The sequence below is a fragment of the Diospyros lotus genome, chromosome 14 (assembly GCF_014633365.1).
Source record: "Diospyros lotus cultivar Yz01 chromosome 14, ASM1463336v1, whole genome shotgun sequence".
Classification (NCBI taxonomy): Eukaryota; Viridiplantae; Streptophyta; class Magnoliopsida; order Ericales; family Ebenaceae; genus Diospyros; species Diospyros lotus.
Window position 1 is genome coordinate 27,741,780 of NC_068351.1, and position 13,179 is coordinate 27,754,958.

At 34.4% G+C, this 13,179-nt stretch overlaps 1 protein-coding gene across 2 annotated transcripts; it reads right to left on the minus strand.

The window, feature by feature from the left end:
• Positions 1–1,930: 1,930 nt before the first annotated feature.
• LOC127791209 (60S ribosomal protein L7-1-like) lies at positions 1,931–12,143 on the minus strand. Of its 2 annotated transcripts, XM_052321061.1 has the most exons (7): positions 11,946–12,143; positions 11,718–11,848; positions 11,171–11,364; positions 3,568–3,665; positions 3,340–3,477; positions 2,436–2,538; positions 1,931–2,347 (listed from the first exon to the last, which is right to left on the minus strand). In XM_052321061.1, the coding sequence occupies exons 3-7, from the start codon at positions 11,351–11,353 to the stop codon at positions 2,132–2,134; spliced, it is 738 nt and encodes a 245-aa protein (XP_052177021.1). In that variant the 5' UTR covers positions 11,354–11,364; positions 11,718–11,848; positions 11,946–12,143; the 3' UTR covers positions 1,931–2,131. The 2 variants fall into 2 exon arrangements, with proteins under 2 accessions (XP_052177021.1, XP_052177020.1); XM_052321060.1 differs by lacking the exon at positions 11,718–11,848 and having other exon boundaries at positions 11,946–12,141.
• Positions 12,144–13,179: the final 1,036 nt, after the last annotated feature.

Sequence of the window (13,179 nt, forward strand, 5' to 3'; positions counted from 1 at the left end):
ATTAATTTTTCGTTTTTTTCTACAAATCCCACCTTAAAAAATAATAATAATAATGAGATGCTCCAAACAATTATGATATTGTTTTTTCTGTTTTTTTTTATATACGTATTCTCTTGCGGTGGAGAGGTTACCAGGTTAGGTGTGTGTGTGTGTGTGTGTGAGAGAGAGAGAGAGAGAGGAAAGAATATGGACAAGAACTGATGATAGATATATAGTAGAAAGAAAGATTCTTTCTTAAACTTTCAAATTTTCTATTTGACCCCTTTTAATTTTTTAAATATTGAAATTAATTTAATAAAGAAATATTGTGGATCGCTCTTGGTGGGTTTAAGGTTATATTCATTAGAAAGGTTACATATGATATACTTTTTGTTGCAATAGAATTTAATATTTAATCGTTTGGGCCTCTTTTTTATTTTAATTTTATAATTAAAAATAAAAAGTTATAACATTCATTTTTAAAATATATATAAAAAGCATAGTTTCTAGTTCGTAATATAAAGTTGAAAATTAAAAAATAAAAAATATTTTCTACAACTAAACTTGCTTATAATTCTTAGTTTTCTGAATTTTAAAATTATATTTTTCATTTAATACTTAAAAATCAATTTTAGAACATCGACCTTGATAGTAATGGTAAGATTACTCTTTTATGATTAAAATGTCGTTAATTCAAGTTGTAAAAATAATTTTTTTATAAAATATGAGTGAAAATGTATTTAAAAATATTATTTATTTAAAATTTAATATAAATTATGTAAAAAAAGATTTGTGTATGGAATGGAACCAATTGAAATGACCCTTCTTCAATACAAAGAGTGATTGCACTTGGTTGGCCCCTTTCTCTTCTTTTTCTTTCAGTTCTATTGTCCATTTAAGTTGTGAGAGGAATCAAAGGCTTTTCATAGTCACTTCAAGAAACCTTTGTTCACTTTGTTTACTATCATGTTCAATTAGATTTCTAGCTAAGATAGCCATCTTATGAAGACTTGCTTTATTCCTATATGAAAATGACCGTTCTGCTTTCCTCAAGTTTTTTTTTTTTACTATAAACAAAATGTGTCAAAGGAAACCCACAATGTATATATATACATGGATGGTGACGTGACTGACTCCTGTTATGAATGTATACAACAACAATATATCAACCTATGTATACAACAACAATATATCAACCTTGCCCTCACGGGTATAGCCAAACAATTAAGACCGTACATATGTTGGTCTCAAAGAATCTTAAATTTTAGATGCTATATAGTCAGTCACAGGTTCCATGTTCGAATCTCACTGTTGGGTTCTGTAATTTATCTCTCCTACAAAAATCTTGAAACTGAATTACAAGAGCCCTTAAAGTAAGAGATTTTATCTTTTGATCTTAAACAATATATCAACCTTTATTCCACTATTTGAAATCGATTACATAAATTCTAAATTTTGATATATTTTTATTTTTTGTTATATCTTTATTTAACTCTATACACTTCATATCAAACTTTAATCTCTCCCAAAATCTTATTAAGTCTATTTTTATCTTTTTTTTGACTAATTATTTTATTTCATCAATTTTTCTCGTAGCAGCCTCTCTTAATTTTTTGTCATACCTGTTATGAATGTATAAATAATAAAAAATATATATATAAAATAATAAGTTAAAAGAGTACCCGCTGAACAAAATAAAAGATAAAAAGCTATAATCTACCCAAAAAGCCCACCTCAAATCCATTTTTTGTTTCCATGACAATATTCAACAATCAAATGATCAAAATCTCTCTGGCAAAGAAACAATCATAGAAAAACATTAGGGGAAACAAGAAGAGCACCATGGAAGGACCTTTCACAGAGATGATCCTAACAACGAGAACAACGAGCTTACATGAACAAACAAGACTTCCCAACATTCAACACCCACAAGAGGGAAAAAAACAATCAATTAGCAAAGTCGTTCTAATAATTAATACCTTACTTTCCTCACAAATGATCAAAGTTTTAGTAGATGTCATCGATGTAAAATTATGGTTATGTCAAAACTGAGACTCACAACAACATTGGGCATCGTCTGAGATTCAATCTCAAGAACACAAACTACCAACAATTTGTAATAAGATATCTTAAGCAACACCTGATGTTACTGCTAATTCATCTTACTAATTAGTTCGTTGATTTGGTCGTCCCGATTCCCAGCATCTCCCCCATCTTTGTAAGGCTTTTTCTTTCCATGCAATGCTTTCTCAGGCTTGTTGAGTTTAAAGGGGCACAGGAAGCTAGTGACCTCTTTAAAATGTGGACCTACTGTAGCAATCTCATTTACAATGTCTTCTATGCATAGGATGCCATACTTCCCAAGAGTCTGAAGGCCAAAAGTAAAATGTAGCATTAGAAACTTGCCAATGAGAATACAACAGGGCGTGCAACAACCTAGCAAGGTCTTCGATTACCTGTTCAATGATGTTGTTGTCAGTCAGGGGAACAATCTGCCTTTTAATTTTTGCCAAGCCTTTCTTGTAAATCAGATCCTTCACGTTCTTGAGATTTGGGTATCTTCAAACACAAAACATAATCCCATTAAAACATTTATCATTCAACCAAAAGCCAAAGCCAACAAGCATTGGTTATCATTTAGCGGATGTTCTCTGCACTGGCATTACATGTATTAATAATTGCGACACCTTGACATGGTAAAACTCTCTCTATTAGTTCTGCCAACAATGAAATTCCTTTCAGTTCGTTATATTTGCCTAATTATTATTATTATTCACTTCTAGAAGGTTAGTCTCCCTAGCTTTTAGACCAATGGAAATTGATGAGAGAAAGAAAACACATTTAATTGTTTCACCACATAAGTGGGGGAGGGATCTACTGTTGCAAGATAAGTCAAGCTATGATGAGTTCACAGCTCAATAGATAAAAACAGTCAACTTAAACCTGCAAATGCTCACATTCACCAAGCTTGAACTGTTATATAGAAAGTAGGTGGCAAAGAAGCACCTCAAGATATCCTAGACAAATGTCAACTAAAGAGGAAACATGGGAGAATTTTGAGATAAAAAAATCCAATATGTGACCAATTTTTACTTTTATTCTTTAAATTAGTTTAGGAGTTCATTCTTTAAAAAAAAGACAGATAGCCAAGTTAACACGTTAAGCTCAAGTAGGATGACAGTCAGGTTTCATTGCTTCAAGTTCAATTGAGGAACCAATGGACCACCCAGATCAGGTTTGTTGTTTGGGGTAGGGTTAGCATGACCGGTTTGGGTTAAAGGTAAGTGCAACCATTTCATCATATAAGCATCAAGAAGTAATTCATGGTAAATAATAGCAATAAGAACTTGTTTTTATTACCCATATGTAATGTAAGGCTCTACTCTTTGTAGAATTCCCATCATCCTTTCATTTGCCTTGACAAAAACACCATGGAAGATTTTCCTCAGTCCAAGAGAGTATAAAATCGTTCTTGTCTTCATGTGCATGTCAGTTTTTCTGGGGAAAAAAGTGGTGGAAATCAGACATGGAAATAGAAATATCAACAACAAAACCAAAACTAAGGCACCAACTACATTGTTAACTTACCCTCCAATGCGAATTATGAAAAGCAACTTGGACTCAGGTGTCAAAAGTGCCTGTTTTTTCCGCTTAGACCTGTGTTTCATCTGGATCAGGTCCAATTCCTGCGTCCAACATGTCAATTATGAATTGAACTAGATATTTTATACAGCAGTTATACATGAACACACAATGTTTGCCTTATGAATACCAATCAATCTCAGTTTTAAGAGAATAGGTGTTTCTTAAGTTGACATACACACCAGGAAAGAAAACAACACGATTGATAGGATATTTAGTCCTTTGATTTATTAAAATTCAAATTTTTTATATTTTAGCTTGTATTTATTTATTTATTTATTTTCATAATTAGAGTATTTATTTTCAGTTGAACTTCAGCCTACAAATAGGCTTAGGATGTAACCAGAAATTAGCTTCGATGAATTTGGACAAAGAATTGCTGAATATCCCCTTCCTGAAATCTTTCTTCTCTCTCTCTTTCTCTTTCGAGTTGTCACCCTCCCCTACACTACCCTTCCTCTTCCCCAATTTCTTTGGCAACTGGTGAAATGGGGAGAATCAAGTACCAATTCCCCTGACTAAGCATCTCAACAAATTTCCTAGACTGTAGTTGACAAACTCGGTTTGTCCATCCATTTGGGGATGATACGCAGTGAAATTTTTCAACTTACTGCCTACCAAATGCCATAGGGTTTTCCAAAAATAACTAATGAGGTGAACATTTTGATCTGAAACCATGGTCTCTGCCTCTTTGGAAGGCCATATAATTGTCACGACCTGGATGTAGACAGACATCCTGGCCCTTGACTGCAGCAGATTATTACTCTTATTTTCAGTCTTCTTTTCAGTTATTCATTTTATTTTCTGTATTGATAATTCAGGTAACTTATATGCACAGTAACCTGCAGTTATGTACAGTAACAGAAGTTACCACCCACTTCCTTTGCCCATTACTTCTCTTCCTGTAAGAGGGGGCTATATCAGCCACTCGAGAACCATTTTGGAGAATTATTGAAATATCAGAAGTTCAGTTTCTCTCTCCTCTCTTCAATTTTCTCCCTTATTTCTCTCTATTTCTCCCTCCCTTTCAATTAAGCCATTGTAGAAATTACAGTCAGGCATGAGTCCCTAACAATTTGGTATCAGAGCCACCAGTTCTTAGCTGTGATCTACGCGATTTCTAGTAGGACTCCGATCAGACTTGAGGCCGAGCTGAACAAGGCGGTTTCTGGGAGCAATTCAAAGGCAGTTACCGATTAGTGGAAGCAGTTACCAGTGCTGTCTGAGTGACGTAATGGGCAAAGAAAGTGGGTGGTAACTGATGTACTTTACATTACTGTCAGTTACTGTACATTACTGCAGGTTACTGTGCATATAAGCTACCTGAACTATCAATACAGAAAATAAAATGAATAACTGAAAATAAGAGTAACAATCTGCTGCAGTCAAGGGCCAGGATGTCTGTCTATATCCAGGTCATGACATTCCCTCCCCCCCTTAAGACCTTGTCCTCAAGAATTAAAGCAAATGAGTAGCCCGAGAAAACTGAGTAAGCAAGTCCGTTAAGCACTCCCAAGTAGTATGATCCGGATGCAAATGAGACATCGAAGCAGCACCTGAGTAAGGGGCAGAGCATCCTTAAAAATTACCCGTTTGTCCAAGATAGACAACAGTTCAACCTCAGCCTGGTAGTCATCAAGTATAGGGGGTAATTCAGTTTTAGGAACATCCTGGAGCCAATTGTTTTCTTGAGTAGAAAAACATGAAAAACTGGATGTATAGTAGTGTGGTCTAGTAGTTGTAAGCAACAGGACCCTCCTTCGCCATGATTGGGAAAGGACCATAATATTTAGGACTATTTTTGGAGATAGGGGAAGAAGAAAAAGACTTCTGCTGGATTTCATCCTTTTATTTTTTAATGATATCCTCATTTATAGCCAAACTTTTGACCAGTACCTTGTTCACCTTAGGACAGGAATTTGAAGTCCTTAGATCCAATCAATTATATGTAAAGCAGTTCAAGTGTACTTTTGCCACAGAACAAGTGGAGTATTTAGGGCATGTTATATCTGGTGCAAGAGTTAGTACAGACCCCAAGAAAATTGCTGCAATGGTGGACTGGCCTAGACCAACTACAGTTAAGGCTTTGAGGGGATTTCAGGGATTGACAGGATACTATAGGAGGTTCATTAAAAATTATGGGATTATCAGCAAACCTTTAACAGAATTACTTAAGAAGAATGGGTTTCAGTGGAATCGTCAAGTAGAGGCAGCCTTTATTCAATTGAAACAGGTTATCACACAGGCTCTGGTGTTTGCTCTACCTGATTTTACCAAAGCTTTTGTGCTGGAGGCCGACGCTTGTGACAAATGAGTAGGTGCAGTCTTGATGCAATACGGTAAACCACTAGCCTTCATTAGCAAGGCTCTTGCACCTAAACATTATGATAAGGAATTGATTGCTGTCCTAGTGGCTGTGGAAAAATGGCGGCACGATTTAGAGGCCAGTCAATTTATCATCAAAACTGACCATGAGAGTTTAAAGTTCCTCATGCAACAAAAACTTCACACACAGCTGCAAAGAAAAGGTATGTCAAAACTCTTAGGCCTTGACTATGTGATCCAATACCACCAAGATAAAGAGAATGTGATAGCAGATGCCTTGTCCAGGCAAGAGGAAAATGGGGACTATAATGCTATTACTTCAGTAGTGCGAGATTGGGTGTGAGAAATTATTGATGGCTATGAAGTTGTAGGGTGGACTCAAGACATTTTGGCCCAATTATCAGTCAACCCTAGTAGTAAACCTGGGTATACTTTATCTAATGGTATAATCAGGTTGAAGGGAAGAATGGTTATAGGTGACAATGAGCAGCTTAAAAGGCAGATATTGCAGTCTTTACATAGCTCACCGCTGAGGGGACATTCAAGTACAAGGGCTACCTGTCATACGGTTAGGCAACTATTTTATTGGCCTACTCTTAAGAGAATTGTTATCGAATATGTGATGGCCTGTGAAACATGTCAACGTTGCAAGCATGAACAGGTGGCTTATCTTGGACTACTGCAGACATTAGACATCCCCAGGGGAGTGTTTGACTACTCAACATAAACTTTTGGTACTTGACGTCCAAATAAGAAATTGAAAGAGAAAAAATCACATAAAATAAAATCCAAAAATTAGGTGGTGGGATTTAAAAGAGGAGAAACAACTAATCTTCAAAGAAAAATTAAGGGGTAGAAGGGAATGGAATGGAGAAGGACAGGTAAACCAAATGTGGAGGAAAATGACTATTGTCCTGAGAAGCACGGCAAAGGTAGTCCTTGGAGAGACAAATGGTAGAGCCCCAAACCTTAAGGAGTCTTGGTGGTAGAATGAAGAGGTACAATTAAAAATTAGAAATAAGAAAACTTGCTATAAAGTTGTATATCAGTGTAACAATGAAAAAAACCTAAAAAATTATAAAGAAGCAAAAAATGTAGCAAAAAGAGCTGTTAGTGAAGCAAGGTCAAAAGCATATGAGAATTTATATAAACGATTTGATACAAAAGATGGAGAAAGGGATATATATATAAATTAGCTAAATCAAGAGAAAGAAAAACAAAGGATCTAAACCAAGTGAAATGCATAAAAGATGAAAACCAAAATGTATTAGTGAATGAGAGAGCGATTAAGGAGAGATGGAAGGAATATTTCACAAAATTATTCAATGATGGTGAGGACATAAGAGTTAGGTTGGGACATCTTAGTAACTTCGAAGGGAACGTGAGCTATACATTTTATCGACGCATAAGTTCAAATGATATAAGGCAAGCATTAAAAAAAATAAAAAATCATAAGGCGGTGGGATCGGATAATATACCAATAGAAGCATGGAAATGCATGGGAGAAGAGGACATCTCTTGGCTAACAAAATTATTTAATGCAATCCTTAAATCAAAATGATTGGAGAGAGAAATTGGACAAAAATAGGGGGAGAAATTAGAGAGAAATGAGGGAGAGTAGAGTAGTAGAGAGAAACGAGAGGGAAATTGGAGAGAAATCTAGAGAGAGAAATGAGAATTTCATTCAATTAATTCAAGCATTATTCTTCCATTCTCAATTGTGGCTTATATATAGCCTAACAACCTCCCACTTACACCCATGTGCAATGTAACAAACAGCCCAACTGCTAGTGTTGCAAATGAGCCAAGTCGTTCAAGCTTAGTTCGATGCTTAGCTTGATAAAAGCTCATTCGAGTTTGTTCGTTAAAGTAAATAAGCAGAGCTTAAGCCTAACTTTGAAGCTCGATTTGTTAACGAGCTAAACTTGAGCTCAGCAAAGTTCGGCTCAATAGGCTCTCGAGCTGGCTTGATTATAGGCTTGCGAGTTGGCTCGAATAGTGGCTCACGATCTCGCTCGATTATAGACTCACGAGCTGGCTTGTGAATAAGCTTATTTATAAATGTATTAATAAAATTATTTATAATTTTGAATATACCTGTTTATAAATACATTAATAAAATGATTAATAGAATGTGTTGATAAAAAGATTTGTTGCAACTTAAAATTAATTAATTAATGTATGAGTTTAATAGTTTAATTATCATTTTAATCGAGTAAGAAAATGTTTAGTTGAATAACAACTAAGAAATATTGTACTCGATTAATTTTTTTATTTTTAATCAAGTAAAACCTAAACATTTAAGAGATTAATCAATTATACACTTGTCTTATTCAAATATATGATAGAATGACATTAATTGAATAACCAAATAGTTATTCAACTAAATGAGTAAATAGTACATTAGTTGAGTAACTATAACATTTAATTTAAGTACCGAGTAATAAATATGGATTAAAATAACAACTATATATTTGTATTTTGTATTATTAAATTTTAAAAAATTACTACCTAGTAACTGCATATCTCACTCAAGTAATACTTAGTTTAATAGAATGTGTTGATAAAAAGATTTGTTGTAACTTAAAATTAATCAATTAATGTATGAGCTTAATAGAATAATTATCATTTTACTCGAGTAAGAAAATGTTTAGTTGAGTAACAACTAACAAATATTGTACTCGACTAATTTTTTATTTTTAATCAATTAAAACCTAAACATTTAAGGGATTAATCAATTATATACTTATCTTCATTGATAGAATAACATTAATTAAATAACCAAATAGTTATTCGACTAAGTGGTACATTACAATAGTTGAGTAACTATAGCATTTAATTTAAGAACCAAGTAATAAATATGAATTAAAATAATAACTCTATATTTATAATTTTGTATCATTAAATTTCAAAAAATTACTACTTAGTAATTTTATATCTCACTCGAGTAACACTTAGTTTACTCTACTAACGTTATATTAAATTTCAAAAAATTAATCATTACACATAGTATTAAATGCACATTCTAAATATTTTATTTACAAACAAAATATATAAACTGACATAACATTAATAATATTTCATAATAGGGATTAAAATTATTAGTTTATAATAATAATTAAAATTTTAATTATTAAAATTTTAATATTTTATATATTACAAATTATAAAAACACACCCTATAAATACTTATTTTTCTAAAAACCCTAACTATGCTCCCAATTCCCAAATACCTGTGTATTGAAATTTGAAGAGCAGAAGAGGAAAGAAGGATGAATGGAGAACAGAAAAAGAGCTATGATCGCCCATTGCCTCTCGCTGCCGGCTCCAGAGAATCACCGCAACCTCTCGCTATCACCCTCTCCGCCGTCTCTCACTGCAGCCCTCTTCACTGCCTTCGTCTGCATCTTTGAAGCCTACCACCGCCGCTCGCTGCCTCTCACCGTCGACTTCAGAGAAGAAAGCCGAAGCGTCTCGTTGTCGCCCTCTTCGCCGTCCCTCACCCTGGTCGTCTTCACCGCCTCTCGCTGCATCTTTGAAGCCTACCACTGCCACTCGCTGCCTCTCGTCGCCAGCTTATGAGGTTAGGTTGATTTAGGTATATTTGTCGATTAATAAATTTCAAGCCCAAACCTGAGCCCCAGTCGAGCCAGAGCTTGGGTCACCTGAGCCCGAGCCAAGCTCGAGCTCAAGAAATGTTATCAAGCTCGAGCTCGAGCCCAACTTCCAAGCTCAACTCGAGCTCGAGCTAGTGCTAAAATTTATCGAGTCGAGCTGAGCTTAGGGAATCTCGACTCGATTGCAACCCTCCTAACTACCTATTAGCTAAAGACAAAGCCCTATAACAAAAAATACAAAAGGAAATATAAACTCCTCCTATTGTATTTATTAATCTATCTTTGAAAAATCTTTAGGGTCATGACAGCCCACCTTCTTATTCAGGTACGCCCACTTTGATACTCAAACCCTATTTTTGCGCTCAAGCACTCAAAGACTGACTTAAGTATCGGAGAGTTTGTGTAGGAAAAGTCTCCCACGCCACTCATCGTTTGTTCGCTTTAGCAGGCCACTCAGTTCCTGAAGGCCTCTCAGTTCTCCAAGGTCACTCGGTTATTTTAGGCCTCTCAATTATTTAAGGTCTCCCATTCATCAGCAAGCAACCACTCATCAGCAAATCACTATCTCACAAGGCCACCTAATTTTTTTTGGCCTCCTGATTATTTGCCATGAGGCCACCTGATTATTTTTGGCCTCCTGATCATTTGCCTTAAGGTCCCCCTGATCATCCTTGCCAAAGAATGTCAAGATTACTTTTCCCACTTGACAAATCTATTGTTGTATCTTGGCCACAACAAATTCAAAAGTGCAACACTAACTAACCATCTTGGCCAATAAAATTGGCATTCTACTTCCTCAATACTCTTGTTACACCCAATCTGTCTTGGAAGACCTCCTACATAAGTCTCTCATGCCAAGAAATCTCTTACTAATGTTTGTGGGATAGAAAGCCTATTGACATGAAAAGGGTATCCATCCTGAAGTAGAAAATCATTGAAGGAGTTATATTGCCCTTCCTTTAAGGTTAGAAATAGTTCTCCAACATATAGGCAATATCTATTTATACGTGGTATAGAAATTCAAAAAATAGAAAAGAAAAGGAAAAAGAGAAGGGCAGCCCAATGCAGAAACCCCATGCACTGTTGACAAGTTTATTAACATGCAAGTGTTTGACCAAGGCAACTCCAGTATTCAATAATAGGATCAACCTGCTACATGAATTATGACATTTTGGTAAAGGCCGATTTTGGTAATTATTTTAAAAAAATGATCTCTAAACACTCTAATTTAGAAAATTATAAAAAGAATAATTTCAACAAAAATAAAAGACTATATGAAAAATAAATCTGCCTCAAAATTTTCAGAATTTGCAATTCTGCAAACAAAGAAAACAGAATCAAACAAGCCCTTAGTTTCCAATTGAAATCAAAGGTCAAATTTCATAATCCACTTTATATGCCTTGTTACGCTGATTGTAGAAATGAAATGAACTTATCCAACATAGAACCATGTTATGCATTAAATTGCGTTAGGAAACAAATCAGTACCACCTATAGAAATTCATATAACTGCAAAACAATCAGTAACTAAATGCATAAGTTATCTGAATAAACATCACAATCTACATATCTTAAGCAACTACAGGGGAAAACATCAAAAGTAATTACCCTATCTCGGTACTCTCTGATGAATTGCTCAGGCTTCTTGATGACAAAATTATCCCCTTTGCTTCTCCTAATCCTCTGCTCCAACTGCTGCTTCCTTCTAATTGCCCACTCTTCATTGTTTCTCCTTTTCTTCAATATCACCTCGGGTATATAATTGAGGGGCTTCGGTTCCTCCTCCGCCATGTTCCACAACTCTAGAAATACAAGAACCAAGTTAAAAGTATGCATCTAAATAAAATCTCGATTGATTTTCAGTACCATAAACAAACGATTTGGAGGATATCTTGTCATCACGTCAGACAATTAAAACCCAGAAATTCAAAATATAATTGCCTCAGCATGCAAAAATGCAAAAGATACATGTATTTACGCACAACTCTACAAATAGGACCAAAGATTGCTTTGAAGTCCTTATCTTCTTGAACCCTAATTTCCCTAGTTTTTCAGGACAAAAAAAAAAATTATGGGAAGACTGTATCACTGAAGGATTCTAGGCCAAATTGAAGAAAACGGAAGATGAAGAAACGAAGGAACGAGAAAGGCTTACATGGTCGGATTAGACCTCCCCGGAAGTCTCTCTCTCTCTCTCTCTCTCTCTCTCTCTCTCTCTCTGCATACGGCGCAGCAAAGAGGTTTTGTTTTCCCTCTTTGCCGAACCCTCTGTGACCTTGCTTTATCCTGGCCAAGTCCAAAAAACTTGTACCAGCGTGTATATACATATATATATCACCGGAAAACCAACGTAAACCACCAGAAAATAGCCAAAACGGGTTACCTCGAGATCAAACTACTCCGATGGGCTGTCCTCGGTGTCTGGGACTCGCCGGATGTAGACTTCGAAACCGCAGTTGGGGAGATCAAGGTCGGTTTCACAATCTGGCCCGCAGTTGGCCGGAGAAGGAGATAAAATGGAGAGAGAAGGGCGGCTGGGCTGGGCTAGGGTTTGCCTTTTATATGCCAACCCGTTTGGGGGTCCACCAACGGGGAATTAGCAGAACATCCGGCAACAATAACGTACGAACGCTGCATGTTACTAATTTATTTTCTTTATATTTTTAAGCTCATTGGATAAGTTAATAAAACTGCTCAAAATTGGCGAGTCTACATAATAAACCACCACGTGAGACTTAATTAGATATAATTTCAATTTTGAATTTTCTTAATTGAGAAGATAATCATGATTATTTCTTATTTAAGTATCCATTTGAAGAACTAGTCAAAATAGAAAAATAGAGGCGAAATTTAAATTTATCATTATCCAGCATATTTGTGGATAATAGAATTATAATTTATGGGTTAAATATATAAGTAAGAATAATTAAGTTTTAGACAAAAAAAAAAAATCTTTCGAAACATTCATTGTTTTACTATAAATACTCTGAATTTAAGATCATATCAATTTGATTTTGCATATTGAAATAAGTTCAAATCTGCTTACTTTAATTTTATTGAATTCGAGTATCTTATTTTTGTATATACAAGAAACCATCTAAACTATCCTATAGAAAACAAGAAGAGATTTGAATTTAGATTTTAGAAGATAAAACAATTAACTAAAATTTAAAATTGTTGGAATTGTTTTCTTCTTTCAATCTATCTCATTCTTTTAATCTTGATAAATTATCTTATCTTCTAAGTTGTCCCATCCCTTTAATATTGGGCATTTCATCTATATGTTCTAACACATCTTCTCAAATTAGAGAATAAATGATTATTTTCTTCGTATTTCAGTTTTAAATTTTAAATTTATTTTTAATTTTGTATTTTGAATATTTATTTTAATATTACTGAAAATACGTTCTTTTTGTCTGTAACATTTTTTTAAGTTTTGAAAATTTTGAACGTGTTTATGATAAAAACAGTAAAAATAACTCTTTATTGTTTTGAGTTTTTTTTATAATTTTTTTTTGAAAATACATTTTTAAAAATATGAAAGTAAATTCATTTTCATTATTTTGGAAAAACTAAAAAAAAAACATGAAAATAACAAAGAGAACATGGTCTAAATA